Source organism: Macrobrachium rosenbergii, chromosome 11, assembly GCF_040412425.1.
Source record: "Macrobrachium rosenbergii isolate ZJJX-2024 chromosome 11, ASM4041242v1, whole genome shotgun sequence".
NCBI lineage: Eukaryota > Metazoa > Arthropoda > Malacostraca > Decapoda > Palaemonidae > Macrobrachium > Macrobrachium rosenbergii.
In genome coordinates, this window is record NC_089751.1 from 15,132,135 (window position 1) to 15,152,134 (window position 20,000).

At 34.5% G+C, this 20,000-nt stretch overlaps 1 protein-coding gene across 1 annotated transcript in view; it reads left to right on the forward strand.

The window, feature by feature from the left end:
• The window catches only part of LOC136843185 (G-protein coupled receptor GRL101-like), a 191,500-nt gene that overhangs the window by 78,730 nt on the left and 92,770 nt on the right, over positions 1-20,000 (forward strand). Inside the window, exons 6-10 of the mRNA XM_067111258.1 lie at positions 4,977-5,099; positions 6,403-6,501; positions 9,235-9,381; positions 16,450-16,599; positions 17,113-17,244. Coding sequence (XP_066967359.1) covers positions 4,977-5,099; positions 6,403-6,501; positions 9,235-9,381; positions 16,450-16,599; positions 17,113-17,244 — 651 coding nt within the window. The remainder of the gene's footprint in view (positions 1-4,976; positions 5,100-6,402; positions 6,502-9,234; positions 9,382-16,449; positions 16,600-17,112; positions 17,245-20,000) is intronic.

The window sequence follows — 20,000 nt, forward strand, 5'->3', positions numbered from 1 at the left end:
TTTCGAGGAACTATTTAGGCTGTGGCAAAAACGTCAGATGTCAAGTTTACAAACCTAAATCAAGGTCCCAGCTGTGCTCCGATGAAATAGGCTGCGTTATAATTGCAAAGTACTTTATATTGACAAGTTTTCATGTGGAAAACTTTTAACAATTTTCCGCCTAGGTAAATAGCAAATTTCAATTGTATAGTGATTAGGTTATGTATAACACATCATACAACAACCACTCTAATTACGAACACGACATGAATCTTCAAAATGAGAATAATCGCTTCTCTGATGACGCACTTCAAAATCCGACACCACTATTATTACGTCTTCGTACACTTCCTCAATCAAAGCATCCATTGTAGGTGTTTCGTCTATATTCTTTTTTTTTACAGGAAGATGGAGCGATAACATTTAATTACAGGCAAACATCAAAGACAACACCGGACCTGGGTGGCATTAATCTCTCTCACGCCCCCTTCTCAAGATCGTGGTTCAATAGACGTCTTGATGTGTTGGTAGCCTGTGATAGTTGTGAAAGCGGCAGCGGCTAGTTTCAGAGCAGCCCTGAGCTGAAAGGACGAGGAGAAGGGGAAGAGAAGAGAGCGAAGCTCTGTGGATTTTGTGGTTATGGTTTCTTTAGCAGTGTTTACTGATTAGTTGAGGATAAATATCGATTTTTTTCACGTGCTTCAGAAGCCTATAATTAGTTTTGAGTGTTTTATTATAGCTTTGTGAAAACTGTTACATCAGAATCATTAGTATGTAAAGTTTATGAACGTGAGTTTGCAAATGACGTGTATTGCTCAGTCTACATTTTTACATTTTCACACAAAAGTGGTATTAGCTGAGCTAGTCTGCAAAAGCACCTATGGTGTTTTAGTGGCCGTATTTTACATGCTGAGATCACTGTTGTAATAAATAAGAATCTTTATATTATTAAATAAAGGAAAGCTGATTGAAACATTCATTGCCTAGAAAAGTATCCATAACGGAAGAAGTTTTTCAACTAATGTAGGGTGCCTGAAGGCTTTTGAATTGATGTAACTAATAATATTTATTCATCAGCCTGAGAAAGTGGTTATCTTGGAATAAAATACAGGATCATGATCAAACGAATTCGTTGGCTGATAAAAAAAAAAGCTTAACAATGTGATCAGATTCAAATTTGAAAAGGTAGACTTAATAAAGACATGGCACATTCTAGCTCAAAGCACATCTATGTGTTAGCTGTCTGTCACTGATGAAACATCAAGTACTTTTGGTTTATGCCAAAAGTACTTGATGTTTCATCAGTGACAGACAGACTTTAAGGAGACATACATACCTTTACTTCCCCCTCCCCACCCCCTAAAAATAAAGCCATGCAAACTTCGAAGAACATGCTCAACCACAGTTAACTTTATTAATGAATCTTTCTATAGATTTACATAGTCTTTCTTCCCAGGTAGAAGGTGAAAACTCCCTCCAACCAATCTGATCCTGTCAACAAACCCAGGTGCAAAACTACGTTAACAAACCTATGTTGACGTCAATTCCTATTGGTCAAACATTGAAAACTTTCCAGACATTATTTGTATCCATAGTATTGTTATCATAGTAGTAAAATTCTGAGATTTGATTACATCCACATTTTTCTGAAAGGTTATCCAGCATCCCATAAATGAAATTCTTCTGGATAATGTTCACTAAAATGAAATATTGCAATACAAATTGCGCGCAGTGCTTGATTTCTTTTGTTTCATCGGGTGGTTTCCCGAGATAGGATTTCCTGTCAATTTTAACAACCGCTTGAAAAATGTCAAAACTAATGATGCTTCATTCCTGAAACTGCCTATTTCGTGAAATGGAATCGTTGTAAGCTGACGGTTTTTTTTTTATTTCACAGAATTTTGTGGGTCGACAGAACATTGTGCAGCTGACATCGTGGTACTTACGTTAACAAAATTCGTGCTCAATATTTATTGCCCCAGTTTTCACTTAATGTGTCTCAGGAAAATCAAACATATTTACCTTTCGTCAGCAATAACACCTCGGAAGTATTTCTATCCAAGACGTATGACTTCAATTAAATACCTGATATGTGAATATCATATGTGCACCTAATAGAATTTGAGTGATTTGTGACGATTTCACACTTCCTCGTCTCAGTCCTTTTTCTTTGCTCTAACGAGGTAGAGGGCTTACAGTGACAATAGGCTGACAATGAAATTGTCAAAAGCCTTCAAAATGATGTTGTAATGAGTAAGAGAGACAGAAAGGGAATAAGAAAGCAGACAATCATGGAATTCAAGAGATATATAAGATTCCTTGCATTTCGCGTTCATTAAAAGGAAACTATACGTAAACAAAGCAGGAGCTAATAAGGGAAATAGGAAAATCGTAGTTGAATGTTGAAAGTAAAATACAACGCGGACAGGATTTTTCACTTTAAAAGCGATATCCTACAAAGTGTTTTGCTTCTATCGTATGTTCGGCATGGAATATTTTAGAAAAATTGGTTTATTCTCTTTGATAATAGAAAGTTTGATTTTTACCTAATATATTACTCTCAAGGTTAGAATGGACAAAAGAGATGAATTGATTTTGGAATAAGTTTTGTAGTAAATCATTCGGATCTTAATCTCCCCTCATGACAAGTACAGCGCTCTCGGTGAATATAACTGGAACTCACATGTCCTTTATAAAACACTTTTTTTTTTTTACCCAAGCCGAGATAAAAAATTCGCCTTTGAATCATCAATATCATGTGCCTTACAGTAATTTGAAAAAGATGCTAATCTCCCCTTTTCAGAACGTTAAATCGTACAAGGGACCATGGCTTTTTTTAGAAATGTAATTGTGATCTAAAGGAGGTTTATGAATGATTGGCAAATATTATTCACTGAAAAAACACTCTTACAGATATAGCATAAACAACCCAATTACTGTCTAGATTGCATACTACAGTTCCGTTCATTTCAGTAAAGAGGTGAAAGAGTTTTTAGAAAAGATATTGAATGAAGGTTACCCTACCGACAAATGAAAGAGTAATGTAGATCGCATCATTAAAAAATACACAACACGCACACACACATGTGCGTGTATGTATCTACACACACACATATATATATATATATATATATATATATATATATATATATATATATATATATATATATATATATATATATATGTGTGTGTGTGTGTGTGTGTGTGTGTGTATGTACAGTATATATATATATATACATATAACATATATATATATATATATATATATATATATATATATATATATATATATATATATATATATATATATATATATATATATATATATATATATATATATATATATATATATATATCAATGCAGTACGATGGGACGAGAGCTTGAGAATTACGAATGGCAAAAGGACTGTTTTCCGGCAAAGTTTAGTCTACGCCATTCAGGTTGGGATTTAGAAGGGGACTGAACGGGCTACAAAGGAAGATTTTCCCTATTAATCCTTTCAAGCGAATTCCATTCAGGCAGTTTCTGGGGCCATTCTGTAACGTGACATCGGAGATTATTATTCCCTCACCATTATGCATGATTCTCATTACTGCTGATTTGCCATATTGGATTAATTCAAAATGAGACTTCCTACACATGAAAATAAAAAAAATAACATACTTTGGATACAATTTAAATCATTTTTTATTACAAATACACAAAATACTTCAAATATTGAGGTTAGTAATGAGTAGTCTCAAAGTACCTTAATCTGACATATTATACCAAAATTATATCTAATACTCAGGAAACTCACTTCCAACTCTCCAATGTAATTAATTACATTAGGAAAAAGATGAGAATTTCTTAAATGTTGAAAGGACATTAACATAAAAAACATAAAAAGAAAAGGATGAAAACTCACCAGCAATATCAAACTACATAGCAGTGAGTTTACTACTGAAATACAGAGCTTGGCATGTGGACATAACATCAACAAAAATTTCCTCTGGTTAACCTAGTATTGAAAATTTTACCTTTCACAAAGGAATAATCTCACACACGCAAAAACCTCCATGCCTAATGGATTTATGAGTTTTGTAATAAACCATAGCAACAAGCCCAAGTGCACGACTAAGGTAACTGAGCTAAACTGACGTAAATTTATTTTTTCCAAAATAATAAAAACTGTTCCGTCATTATTTCTGTCCAAGGTATTGGCAGTGCAGCAATATACTGTTAGACAGTGCAGCAATATATTGTTAGATTTGTCCAAGAAAATATTATAATTTAGTTTTGACAGATACAAGAGAAAACACAGAATTGATTGGCTTCCTGGTAGTATAATATCAAAGTGTCATCTGCATTGATACAACCAACAAAGGAAAATGTACTCAGTCGAGTTCCTCATCCGAAGATCAACCTCAAATGTAGTGCCTTTGTATGCATTAAATGGAGTTCACACTCCTTTCAACCTTGATTTCTTTTTCTTTGGAAAACTAAGACTTCCTTGCAATATGTTTACTGTTGCATATTTATATTGCTTGAGAACCGAACAAAGACGAAAAATCCTCGCCTGTGTGGTTTCGCTTTTCTTGTAGACGTATACTCTGGTATTACGATCAGACACATAAATACACACAAACACAAATATATATATATATATATATATATATATATATATATATATATATATATATATATATATATATATATATATATATATATATATATATACATATATGTGTGTGTGTGTGTGGTGTGTGCGTGTGTGCATATGTGTGTTTCAGCCTAAGTGTAGATTAATGTACATTTTTCGTGTTATTTACTTATTTTGCGCGATCGGCAAATAACTGGAAAAGAATTCACTCCATTATGCAATAGCTCAACAGATTACCCTCTCCACTCTATTGGCGTTACGGCAATTCTTTTATCCCCATTTTATTTATTTTGGCGAAATAAACGATAAAAAGATGGCATCACTAATAACATTTTGACTTCTCCAATTCACCAGACCACCGGGAGTGCTGGAAGCAAGAATTTGAGTGCTCAAACGGTCAGTGCATCCGACCAGGAAGAGTCTGCGATGGTCATCACCACTGTAAGGATGGGTCAGACGAGTCTGCGTGTGGGAATGGTTGGTATGCTCTCTCTCTTTCCCAAGCATCTAATCGTGACATATTTTATTCTTGAAACTTATGAAAGCTTAAAAGTTCTCTCTCTCTCTCTCTCTCTCTCTCTCTTTTAAGGGTCTAATAATGACATATTTTATTCTTGAAAACGATGAAAACTTGAAAGTTTTCTCCCTCTCTCTTTTAAGCGTCTAAAAATGACACATTTTATTCTTGAAAATAATGAAAACTTGAAAGTTCTCTCTCTATCTCCCTTTTAAGAATCTAATGATGGCATATTTAATTCTTGAAAATGATGAAAGCTTGAAAGTTCTCTCTCTCTTAAGCATCTAATAATGACTTATTTTATTCTTGAAAATGATGGGGGCTTGAAAGTTCTCTCTCTCTCTCTCTCTCTCTCTTAAGCGTCTAATAACGACATATTCTATTATCGAAAATGATGAAAGCTTGAAAGTATTCTCTCTCTCTCTCTCTCTCTCTCTCTCTCTTAAGCGTCTAATAACGACATATTCTATTATCGAAAATGATGAAAGCTTGAAAGTATTCTCTCTCTCTCTCTCTCTCTCTCTCTCTCTCTCTCTCTCTCTCTCTCTCTCTCTCTCTCTCATGATGCAGACTACTTCCTCGCACTCATGTTAACATGATATTAATGGTAGATTCTCGAACATTTTTCAGTTTTCATTCCTTTTCTTTCTCCATGACAAACCACCAAGGGCAAACGCAAAGTTCATGATCTATTATGTTTAATTATTGTTTTTTTTCCTAAGTGTCTAGATATAAATGTTATAGTAATACAAAATGGCAGCTTGGTTCATTTCGGAGAGTAATGCATCTCATATTTCACTAGATAATTGATATTGGTATTTTAAAATATAATTTTGATACTTGTTGACATTTCTTATATAATTCCATTTTGAACCTTACTGTTCTGGATTAAGGTTTTAGAAAGTAATGAAAATATCACTGCGTGATGACAACTTTAGTATGAGCTGATTATGAAAAATTACTAAAACTTTAAAAATACTGACGTAACAGTTTTTATAACGACTCTCTTTTCACTTTAGTTTCATAAATGTTAACTTTCATTGTATTTATGTATTTTGGGAGGGGGGGGGGGGCTATGCGTTTGCACTGTTCATTTACGTGCTGACGAAAATTACACTTATACCAATTACTGTAAACGAGCTACATATTTTTGTCCTCTCCATTCTCTCTTATTCCACTTATCTGCTTCGTTGTTCAGCATCTGGAACCACTTAATTTTTCATAAACTTATTGTACATGACGTTTGTTTTATATTTATTTCAGAGGACTTTGCAGTCTGCGGCTCCGGCATACGTGTCCATCGCTTCTATTGGTGCGACGGCTGGCCTGACTGCCAAGACAATCACGCTGATGAACTGAACTGTAAGTAGTAACGGTGGCAAGATTTTGACTGTTTTGAAGTTGAGTATGCATCCTTTCCCGTAAGTAGTATCTCTCTCTCTCTCTCTCTCTCTCTCTATCTTTTATTGTACGGGAAACCATTCCCCAACAACCCGTAGAGAATGGTTTCCCCTAACGTCGCCACCGAAAAGGTCAACAGGGAGCCTTGGACGATGAACGCCATGGCAAACTGGTGAGCAGCAAGCCAGGCAACAACCATGATGAAAGACTATGAGCGCATCCAGATTATTACTATTCTTCAGAACGTAAACCCAATGTTCATACGGTACAACCGTTCAGGGCCCACTGGCTTGATATTCAAGCTTCTAAAGTAAGTATGATCCAAGGAATATCCGATTTATTAACACTGGATCATGTCAAGATTAACGAACCCAACATCTCCATGTCAAGAACAGCGAACCCAATGATCTCCATGTAAAGAATGGCCAACCCTTTCCGGCCAGAACTCCAATTCCACATGAGGGCTAGTACTAAACACGGCGAAACAGTGATTCATCTACACTGTTTTGCCTTCTTTAGTACTAGCCTCTTGGGGAGATCAAATGTATTTCGCCTTGTTTAGTACTAGCCCCTGGGGGATCAAATGTCTGGTACCGAAGTGTTCATGTCTAGAACAGCGAACCCGATCATTCCCACGTAAAGAATAACGAACCCAATAATCTTTTTGTAAAGTAGAGCGAACCCTGCTGTGAGTGGGTTCGCTAATCTTGACATGATCCTTAACACTTTCCAAAGTGTAGTCTTGGGCCGCACCGAACTTTATATATATTGGGTTGCACAGAACTCTACTACCTATATGAAGAGGCTTACCAGCCACCTTCACGGTGGTGGCATCGAACTAAGCAAAAGAACGATTAGTAGCGGGGAAGGAAATCTTCGACTACGAACGAAACCCTGAGAGCTCTTTCATCCTCCAGAAAGGATGTGAATTGTGTTTAAGAATCTGTAGCCTGCAGGATGACAGGTTTGTTGCATAAAAAGGGCTAAAGAATAAGTGCATTGTCCCCTTATTCATAATAACAATATAAAAACAGCTCTATGACTATCGAAATCTCTCCAAGAGAGAGAGAGAGAGAGAGAGAGAGAGAGAGAGAGAGAGAGAGAGAGAGAGATGGGGGATTAGATGGAATGCATGTACTGTATGTCAAATTCCGCCCAGCAATCAACAAGTTCTAATTGGCTCGTCATACCCACTTATCCTTATTCCTGTTCTCGATATATATATATGTGTGTGTATAAATATGTATGTATGTATATACATACACATATATATATGTATATATACATACACATATATATATGTATATACATACATTCATATATATATATATATATATATATATATATACAGTATATATATATATATATGTATATATGCATACACATATTCATATATATATATATATATATATATATATATATATATATATATATATATATATATATATATATATATATATATGCACGTTTGTGCATTTGCGCATGCCTGCAAGAAAACATTTTGGTGCAAAAAATTTCTTTGCAAAATATTTCATACTCTCCCCAGCTCTAGGTACGTACCCTTAACTCTAATTGGATGCTGCCACTACCCGGCTAATAACCACCGGGCAACATTTTACTCGTATTATACTATAATGTTATTCACTTGAGAAATAAAGTTAGAATTAAAATAATGACTTGCGCTGTTGCTGATTAGACGAGCGTTTTCATAAGTTAATCCCTTTTCCTGTCGGCAATTGTACGAGCAATTTTGGGAATAGCTTCTTATAACCACATTGTGATACGTTAAGAAGCTAAATTTCATCTAGCAATAACACGGCCATTATCTCTTGCACGACTGTTAGGCCAGACTATTTCAAATTGGTTGTTTTAATAATTGACCATCCTTCATTTAAGAATAGCCGTTATCATTAATTACTGCCTTAAAGCTTAAAGCCCATTACGATTCATTCGTCAATATCATTATTAACATTTGGCTTGACCCAGTTAATAAATGATACTGCTAATGATTTCTGAATATTTAAGCACTGGTAAATAAATAACATTCCTTGTCCATATCTGCGGAGTCGTTTATTCAGAATAGCGAGATATATCATTATCGCCAAATATCTAGATATTTGGTACATGCATCAGGTATTTCATACACAAAAATATTCATATCATTATATTTTTATTCGTCTTGTGAGGTATTCTATTAATATTAACAATACTGAAGTCCATTACCTAAATGTAAGTAACTTTTTCAGCAAGAGCTGTAATTTTAGGAACAATATTTAGCTCTGCAATAACCAAAGAAAGCATTTTTCAGAATTCATTACTAGCATTAGCTACCGGAATCCCGGTAATTTCCGCTTACTACAAATAAACTGTGCTCATTTATCTTCTTAACTATATATATATATATATATATATATATATATATATATATATATATATATATATATATATATATATAGATAATGTGTGTAAATATATATATATATATATATATATATATATATATATATATATATATATATATATATATATATATATATATATGCACATTCATCGTAGTAGCAAATGCGAGCATTACCTATGATCTTTTTTTTTTATTCTCCAATACCGAAGGCAACAGCGGTGTTTATACCCTTGTAATTTACTTTCGATTGATCTTATTCACTAACTGACAGCTCCTCTCTCATCTCCCCCCAGGTGGCGAATGTGACGCCAGCAGCCAGTTTCAGTGTGCAAACACCCGCTGCGTTTCAATCAGCAATGTGTGTGATTCCCTGTGTGACTGCCTCCCGAACTGTGAGGACGAAGCCAATTGTACTGCTGGCTCGTATAATGTGTCTGGAGGTAAAACATTTATGAGGCAATATGTTACGCATGACATATATTTCACCAAGTAACATGCGCAGTCAACGATGTTCGTATTTTACGTGTTTTCGTTTCTCTGCATCACGTTATTGGCACCATCCTGTTGTGTTCACATAAAATTACATAATTTGGAAAATACTGGTAATATTTTCTAAGTAATTCTCGAAACAGAAGTTATCATTTCGGCGATTTATTCAGTCTAATGTTATCCTGAAACTGCTACATGCTCAGTTTCGCTTTCCCAGGCAATCTAGAAAACCATTCTATCAACTTCACCATGGTCCACAAGTTGGTCCCGTTTAAATTTTCAACTATATTTTAACATTTTCTTGAAACTTTTCATTCTAATCTGATATTCATAGATGGACATTACAAAGATTTTCATATAATGCCAAAACGATCTGAGAGATTTCTACGTCAATAAGAGATTTTGTATTATTTACTTTCAGGAAGCAGTCTTATTTTTCCTTGCCATTAACCATTCAAACTGGCTTCTTTTAAGGGCTGTGAATTTAAATAAATTTAGTGAAATAACAGATAATAGCAGATTCCTGAAAAAAAATTCCTCAAGTCATACATTAAATCAAGTAAAACGCGCATTACCCTTCAACCGGTCTTCCTATAAACTTCCCTTCCTGTTATAAGAACCTTTCCTCGAGTCGCAAACAAATACAGATATCAACAGTCAAATAACTAAAATCTCATAATATCTTCGATTCATGGATTAAGCGCATTTTAGATTAAGGCTATATTACAAATAAGAAAATCTAACGGTCATTAGGGTTGAGAATAAGGGATTGAGTTTAACTGATGATATCTATTTGGAGACACCACGTGCGATTCTATGACGCAAGGATCCATTGGCTAGATGTTTATATATATACATGTACATGCATACATATATACACACACACATATATATATATATATATATATATATATATATATATATATATATATATATATATATACGTGTGTGTTTGTGTGTATCTTTATTAAGAAAGTGTTTGTATATAATATAGTATCACTACGTCCCTCTTAACTCTAAATATGCAAAGGCCTCTTTAACATTTTACATCATTAAAAAATCACTTTGGTAAATCTTATGAGTCTATTCAGTTGTGAGAGTTTTGACTCTCCCAGCCACTTCACACACAATGAATTGTCTCTTTGAATGAACAAAAGAGAAATATAACCACGTTAATCCATCAAGCATTTACCAAAATTTTGCAGAATGCGGAGGATGCTAAACACTCAGGTTTAAAGGGGTTTCCTTTTTAGTGCATTATAATTAAACCATCTAATTTTTACCTTTGTCATTTTTCTTCATTAAGCACCAGGATGATGATATTATTAGAGGAGAATTGAGAAAAACTTTAACTTTGACTAGGGTCCTGCCTCAACGCCTTAAAATGAGTGTTCATGATAAGTAAAAATAAATTCAGTTAATCCCGTCCAAATCTGTAACACCAAATTTTTTCCTTTGTTTTATGCCTCGTGTTTGTTTCTTCCCCCAAATGCCTGGCCAAGGTCAGTTTCCGTTCGACATTTTTTTTCTTTTAATCCTCTTAGTTGTGCGTTCATCCTTCAAATACCTCAGATGCTTTCAAGTGCTTTGATCTTCCAACTACCCTCTCCTCTCCCTACCGACACAAACTTCAGTAATCAAACTTTTTGCTCTTTTTTTCTGTACCGTGCGTGAATCTTTTTTTGGATCAAGGGTAAATTGGATTTAGAGTATTTTTTATGGGCTCCTCGTGGCCTACTTTTCTCGTACCTAGATGTTGCAGTAAATACCAAGCCATATTATCTTTCTCTTTGCTTTGGTCAGTTCAAAACTCACTGCTCTAATTTTTCTGTAGAATTGAGGATAGAATTTTTACACTGCAGTATAATCAGTTCCGGAATATCTTTAAGGTATCTTATTCATTATTTCGTTTTTTTATTACTGCTGCAGTAGCCTATATATATATATATATATATATATATATATATATATATATATATATATATATATATATATATATAGATATATATATATACATGTGTGTGTGTAAATATATATATATATATATATATATATATATATATATATATATATATATATATATATATATAAACCGTTTCATAATCTCAGTCAGAATACTCACCAACAGCTTGTTAAACCCTCATACACACGAGAAGCCGTTCGCTTCTAGCTTACACACTCTCGCTTCCTTGATGTTGAGGCATCTTTTTCATCCCATCTAACTATCCCTTTCTATGCCTTCCTCTCCCCTTTCCTCCAAGCACTTCGGAATTGTTCAGTCTTTTCAACAACTTATGATCTCTGTTCTTTCCACATGGCCAAAACATCTCAACCACTCAGATTTATCCCTACACTTCCATTAAGCTTTTTAATGCTCCTACATATCGTCATATTTCACACCTAAATTCTTTTTATGCAAGAAAGGCTACATAGACATTACTTCTCTATATTTTCCACCTTATAGTTTCATCTTCCTTCAACATCAACAATTCACTTCTTTAGAGTCAAGTGGGTTCAATATTCCCTTCTTCCATAAACGTTCATAGTTTGCCTTCTAATTTTTGCTCACATTTTGCTACCTTACCCGCCCCAACCACTTTATGATGTCTGCTCTTCTCTCACCCTACCATCATCAAAAACCTTAACTGGAAAATCTTTCATGTACCTAGTACTTCCATTCTCCCAATGCTAACATTCGCTTCTCCTCTTCCTAGTTCTCATTATCATTCATAACTTTACTCTTGTTCACATTGCTCTCAACTTTCTCCTTTCACAGGCACTTTCATATTCTATAACTGATCTCTGTAGTTTCCTTCATTATCCTAACCTGCACTAAGTCATCTGTACATATCATCGATTTCACATTTCATTCTTAAACCAACTTCTTATACCGCAACTTTGAACTTGCAACTAGTATCCTTTCTCTGACTTCTAGCATCACTTCTTTCACAAAGACATTGAACAGCACCAGAGAAATAACACACTTTTGTCTCAGACCCACTTTAACACAAACCAGTCACTTTTCCACCTGTAAACTCTAAAATCCACTTTCCACTTAAATTCGTGTAAGTGTTTGTTTGTGAGTTTGCAGTTATGTCTTGGAGGACTAAACGGTGAATATTAATGCAACCAGAACATACACGGTAACATGCATTTTGTCCTATATTACCACCACCGTTGTTGCAGTTCATATATAATTATTTTTAGGTTTTTCATAATGAAGGAGGTGGCGCAAAAGAAAGGAACTGTATGGGAGTTCACTTAACATTGAAATCAGACACACTATATCTTTCACGCGCGTGTGAACACACACACACATACGCATACACACACTCACACACACACCCCCAATCCCCAACCCATTAGCAAATCTTAACATGGAGGATTACATGAGAACATAATTTCTGACGTCCATTTAACCTTGGAACAAGATTAAGTGTTGTGGGACGGCAATGGAGATTTCAGTGAATACTTAATATACTTAATGCACAAGTTCTCCACTTGAAATTTAAAACTGAATGGAGAAAAGATGGCAAATTGTCCTTTCTAAATTATTTGAATTATAAAGCAAAATTCATTGCCATCTGCTATTTTTTTTCAGTGAGATTAGGATATGGCCACACTGGCATCTTCAAACGTAACTGAAGACAATTTAATTTGTCAAAATAAAAAATTTCTCTACACTGTGCGCCTGAGTGTGTTTGTGTGTTTACGAGCGTATGCATGGATACATATACATGCGTATTAGTGCATGAACTGTTTTTCAGATTTGAGACTTATAGTAGTGAGCTTATTACGTTTTTAACATTTTGTTGATAAAACAAAATACAGTTCAAAGATCGCGCAAATAACAAACATTGACTTTGGAAAAAACTCTAGTATGTTGAAAACCAAAAGGTCACTACTGGACATCTCAAATCTACAAAGCAGTTCATTTTTTTAATCGAATTTTCAAAACAAAGACAAATGTGCTAACATGAATGTTTATGCACCCATACATACTCACTTATATATATATATATATATATATATATATATATATATATATATACATATACATACATGTATTTATATGTGTATATATATATATATATATATATATATATATATATATATATATATATATATATATATATATATATATAAATGAGAGCTTTCGAGAATCTGCTCTATTCTCCTTATCAACCAAGCAGATTCTCGAAATTTCTCGTTTTATGTATTTAATTTTGGTATATATACACTTACATCATTAATATCATTAGTGTTAGTGTCCATCTTCCTATTATCTAACACTAGATTACACTTGATAGATAATTGCCCCCACCCTACCTCGCCCAGGCCTGTATATTTTTTAATTCAAAAGGTCAGAGTGTTAGAGTACTCCCCGCTATATCTCACTATGATACTTAGAGGTCTTTGGTCCTCGTAATTCAACACTTTGCATGGAAAATATGGTATTTGGTCACTCTGGCCGTAACCTATTATTCACGGCCTCATGTCAATTTAAAAGTCCAATTTTTAGTTACCTCTTGGTTTCCTGGAACTTGGAACGTAGGCGCATGTGGATCTATGAATATTTTCCACGGATGTGCTTTTACCTTGACCTAGTTTTCTAGATCGGAGGGTAAAGTAAGGTCATTCATACTGTATGTCTTTGATTTAAATAAAATCATGTAGGTAGAACCCTTTAGAGGGTAGTGCTTATAATTTCAAAAAAATCTTTAAACTTGGCCTATTTTTCTGTATATTTCTATATTTCTCGATTTTGATGAAGCATGATAAGCACATTGGCAGTTACTGGTTAGTTTTCGCAAGCATTTACCCCTTGACAATTATTTTAAGATAGATTAAAATCTTTAAAGGTGAACATTTTATTTTTGCATGAATCTGATGATACCTGGTTATTCTGACCAAAGATATTTTCTTTGGCCTATTTATCAAGAAACAAGTTTGCTTTGGCTCGGAGACTCTGCCCTGTTTTTCAAGGTTGTGGATTAATTCAAAAGAATTTTCCCACTAGGTCTCAGAGTGTTATGGGTCTTTGCCTGGATTTATATTAATAAACTGTGGTGAAGAGCGAGCTCCTTTTATAGGGTGGGATATTTCAGTCCTCATATTTTCTACGCACCTTTTGCCGTTTATTTTCTCCAAAACCATTTTATTCTTGGTGTCACCTTTATTACGTTCTGTTTTTTGTGTTTATTATTTCGACTGTCAAAATATTCATCATAATCTATGACTACAAAAGTAGTTATTAATATTATTATTATTATTATTATTATTATTATTATTATTATTATTATGATGATGATGATGATGATGATGATGATGATGATGATGATGATGGTTTTTTATTATTATTATTATTATTATTATTATTATTATTATTATTATTATGATGATGATGATGATGATGATGATGATGGTTTTTTATTATTATTATTATTATTATTATTATTATTATTATTATTATTATTATTATTATTTTACCACTTTACGGAGCCCTATTGTTTTCGTTCTACCTGGCCATAAACAAGCATTCGATTCCTGGATTTGGTACTGGTCCATAACGGTTCTCCAACCTGCAGATCGAGTTGCAAACAAGTATGCCTACGACCAAGGGATACCCAGGGAGCACAAGACCTGAAGGAGGATCCCTACCACTGACCGTTTTTACAAGGGCACCGAGCATGAGAAGTGCTATCAGAATGAAGCAGCCCTGAGAATAATATTAAGGGTGAAAGGTTCTGGCATTATTTATCACAAATATCGGCACAAGGCAGACCTTCTAGGGAACAACACCACGACCAATGACGCATACTTTGACGTAAATTAATATCATATACCTACGTTAAAGCCAAGAGAGTGGGTGTGCCCTCATGTCATATCTAGGAGGGAATGATACGCGACCTTTACGGAGTTATACAGGATGAGAAACTGGATTATCACACGATACCAAAGGTTGAGGATATAATGCACTTGCCTTCTGATGTTGACCACGGATGACGGAGGCGTTGCATATCAAAAAAACCACAAAGCATAGCAAAGAGGACATATATCTCACAATAACTATGCATTCACTCAAGAAACCCCCTGGCCAAGCCGGGCATCAAACGGACCCAAGAAACCCACGCCCACCAAACAGAACCCTACAAGCCTGCCCTCACTAGTAGATACTACCACCTCACCATGTTTAGCGTCTTTTCAATTACTAGACAACGAGGGAATCGCCAGATCAAAAGGGAATCAATCATGGAGGAGCGGCAATCAGTAATGCTCTGCTTACCGCAAACTTTTTCGTCCCTCACTCCATAATATGTCCGTCACGTGTCAGCAGTAGACTGGCATGGAAAGTTACACCAGAAATTTTCTGACGAAGTGATAAACGTACTCAAATAAATCAGAATGCTTCCCCAGCGAATGTTTCAGACTTGATATGAGAAATTACACTTGTGAACAATTTTGACATAACTAAGAATTCTAGTCCCTTTTATTAAAATTTCACATATAAATTTATGTACAAAAAACAAATCATATGCCCATATCATGTGATTTGGTCACACGATATACATATACATTACATATTATATATATATATATATATATATATATATATATATATATATATATTATATATATACATATATATAAATTATATATATATATATATATATATATATATATATATATATATATATATATATATATATATATATATATATCGATATACATCTCGTTGAATTCTAGTACAACGCTGACAGGAGACTTCACCTGTTTAACTTTCTGCGTATTGCAATTCTTCCAATCGAAAGAATGAAACTTGTCTAAGCCTGACAAAATGTAACAAAATTTTCGTCAAGACCTAACATCAACGATCGCGCAAATTGTCTTAGCAACTATAAAAAGATCTCCACGCATGTAATTTCATTCTGTCATCCATATTAATGATCTCTTTCCTCCCAAACATTCTTTACAATAGCAAAACATCGTACAAAAAACTTGTTCTGTTTCCGCGACAGGTATCAGCATCTGCAATGTCAACGAGAGTTTAATGTGCACCGTTGCAAACCACGACCGCTCCCTCGACCGATGCATTGCTCCTGCTTACATCTGTGACGGTCATAACGATTGCCATAACGGCCAGTACATCTCTGACGAGTACGGATGTGGTAAGTAACGCATTTATTGATAATTAGGAAATTGATTTGATTATGTGACACCTTCGTCTTTTGCTTCCATTTACTATGACAAATAATTTTTACGTAAGTTTTCGAACGGAAGTGCAACCACTCAAATGCATTTGATAGGGAGGTCCTCAGGCCACATATCAATAATACTATGATTATTATTAGATTATTCTGAAATAAATATATATATAAATAAACGAACAAATACACACACATTTTATACACACACACACACACACACACACATATATATATATATATATATATATATATATATATATATATATATTATATATACATATTATATATACATATATGTATACACAAACAGTTAAATGAAAAGATGTATGCTTAAGAAATAAAAATCTTAGAATAACTGCTGCTTACAAGCAGTTTTTTTTCTTTACTCAGCCTAATATTTCTTTATCTTTATTCAAGGCATAAAAGAATGCACTGGTTTTTCCCTAACTTTGGCCAATTTTGTTCCTATTTCAGACGTGGATGAGTGCTCAGACTTAGAAAAAGGAGAAGAAAAGTTTCGTTGCTCTGATGGAAGATGCCTCTCTACCCGCCTGGTCTGTGACTTCTGGCCTGATTGCCTGCATGCGGAGGATGAGGGTAATTGCAGTGAGTAAACACCCTGATAAAGTATTAGCAGTAGTGGTGAGAGGATTTTTTTCTCTCTCTCTCTCTCTCTCTCTCTCTCTCTCTCTCTCTCTCTCTCTCTCTCTCTCTCTCTCTCTCTCTCTCTCAATACCTTTCATGAAGAGTATCTCTTACCCAGTGGCTTATTATACTCGTATATCGCTTTAACTGAACTTAATTTCAAGATTTTATGTGGATGGGACTTCAATTAGTATTTTCTTTAGTTCTTCGCTGAATGTTACCGAAGTGGAAGGAAAATAGATTAATTAGGAGTCACTAGAATTTCTTTGAACTATAAGAACAGTCTACCAATAACCGAAATGTTTAGTACAGTACTTGTTAGCTATGGGATTCATTACGAATTACTTTGTACATCCTTCCTCCTCGGTAAACGACTGTTGTGAGCTAACATGTTCAAGAAGGTCTGTATGTATCCTGGTTTAATGTCGTTAAAGAGTAATATACGAGAACCGAACTGAACACGCTGAGTGAGTGGGAAAAAACAGACATGTAAATGTGGCAGAAATTTTTGAAAAATCCCCTTCAGATAAACCTGAAATAGAAAATAAAAGAAATAAGCTAAAAAAAAAAGTATGCAGGAAATGCAGAGTGGAAAGCGAAGAATTATTAAAAAAAGAAGCAGAGTGTATATCAGTTTTCTGAGAGCCATAAAAATGCATAAAGGTTAAGGAGAATAGGATAATCGTTGTACTCGGCTGTCACAACGTGTGTGTTGAAAGACGGAAAAGAAGCTATCAGTTAGATAAAAAAAAAAGGTTAAATTCGTTACCTGTCTTGAATGATGAGGCTCAGTTGAGCAAAACGAAAAATACAAAAATCCGATTTCGATAGAAATGAGCAACAACGCCTTTAAGCAGTCATAAAAAGCATCAATAGCGCCCTTAAGCAGTCATAAAAAGCATCAATAACGCCCTTAAGCAGTCATAAAAAGCATCAATAACCCCCTTAAGCAGTCATAAAAAGCATCAATAACCCCTTAAGCAGTCATAAAAAGCATCAATAACCACCTTAAGCAGTCATAAAAAGCATCAATAACGCCCTTAAGCAGTCATAAAAAGCATCAATAACGCCCTTAAGCAGTCATAAAAAGCATCAATAACGCCCCTAAGCAGTCATAAAAAGCATCAATAACCCCCTTAAGCAGTCATAAAAAGCATCAATAACCCCCTTAAGCAGTCATAAAAAGCATCAATAACCCCCTTAAGCAGTCATAAAAAGCATCAATAACGCCCTTAAGCAGTCATAAAAAGCATCAATAACCCCCTTAAGCAGTCATAAAAAGCATCAATAACGCCCTTAAGCAGTCATAAAAAGCATCAATAACGCCCTTAAGCAGTCATAAAAAGCACCAATAACGCCCTTAAGCAGTCATAAAAAGCATCAATAACGCTCTTAAGCAGTCATAAAATGCATCAATAACGCCCTTTAGCAGTCATAACAAGCATCAATAACGCCCTTAAGCAGTCATAAAAAGCATCAATAACGCCCTTAAGCAGTCATAAAAAGTATCAATAATGCCCTTAAGCAGTCATAAAAAGCATCAATAACGCTCTTAAGCAGTCATAAAAAGCATCAATAACGCCCTTAAGCAGTCATAAAAAGCATCAATAACGCCCCTAAGCAGTCATAAAAAGCACCAATAACGCCCTTTAGCAGTCATAACAAGCATCAATAACGCCCTTAAGCAGTCATAAAAAGCATCAATAACGCCCTTAAGCAGTCATAAAAAGTATCAATAATGCCCTTAAGCAGTCATAAAAAGCATAAGTTAAAAACAGAAAGAGGTTAGTCATGCAGACATACCGGACAAAAATACCAAAAAATATAGAAGTCATCAAATCATGTTAATGATTATGTCAACTCAAAGAGATGGTAACTCCTTGGGAGGTTCTAAATCCGGAAGTTAATGCCTGCATACAGAATATAAAAAAGCAGTCCTTGGTGCAGTGCAATAACCAGCATGTTACTGCCTTTGTAAAACCTAATTTATATAAATCAATGGCGACGTGTGAAAACCTGTAAGTTAATACCTTTGTTCAGCCAAAAGAATGACAACTCCTGGCCCAGCGTAAAACCTCATGAGTTGCCGGTGTACGATCAAAAGAAATGCAACCCTTTGCGAAATGTAAAACCCATAAGTAATTACCTGTGAGCAATCCAAGTGATGGCAACCTATGACCAGGTGGAAAACCTACAATTCTGATACTTCATACATATTAAAAGAAAGACAGTAATCTTTTACTCTGTATAAAAATGGTAAGCTAATTCCTACGTACAATTAATAGAATTAGGCCTATAATCCTTGTAGCTGTGTAAAAAACCATAAGTTCTTAATGGTGTACAATAAAACTGATGGCAACCTCTGTCATAATACAAATACCCATAAGTTAATGACTGTGTACAATAACATTTTGTGTCACGGTGTGAAAACTCCCAAATCAATGCCTACACCCCTAGGCGCAGGGTAAGAACCTTCAAGTGAATGACTATGTACAATCAAAAGAACTGCAATCCCATCCACTGTAAAAACCCATAAGTTAGTGCCTATATATCAAATCAATTTGGTGACAATATTTGGCATGTGGAAGAAAGTGTAAGCTAATGCCTGTACAGTGAAAAAATAATCTTTACCACAGCATAACAACCCATAGTGAAACCCTATGTACAGTCAAAAGACTGGCAACCACTGATGAGGTGCAAAAACTCGTAAATGCCTG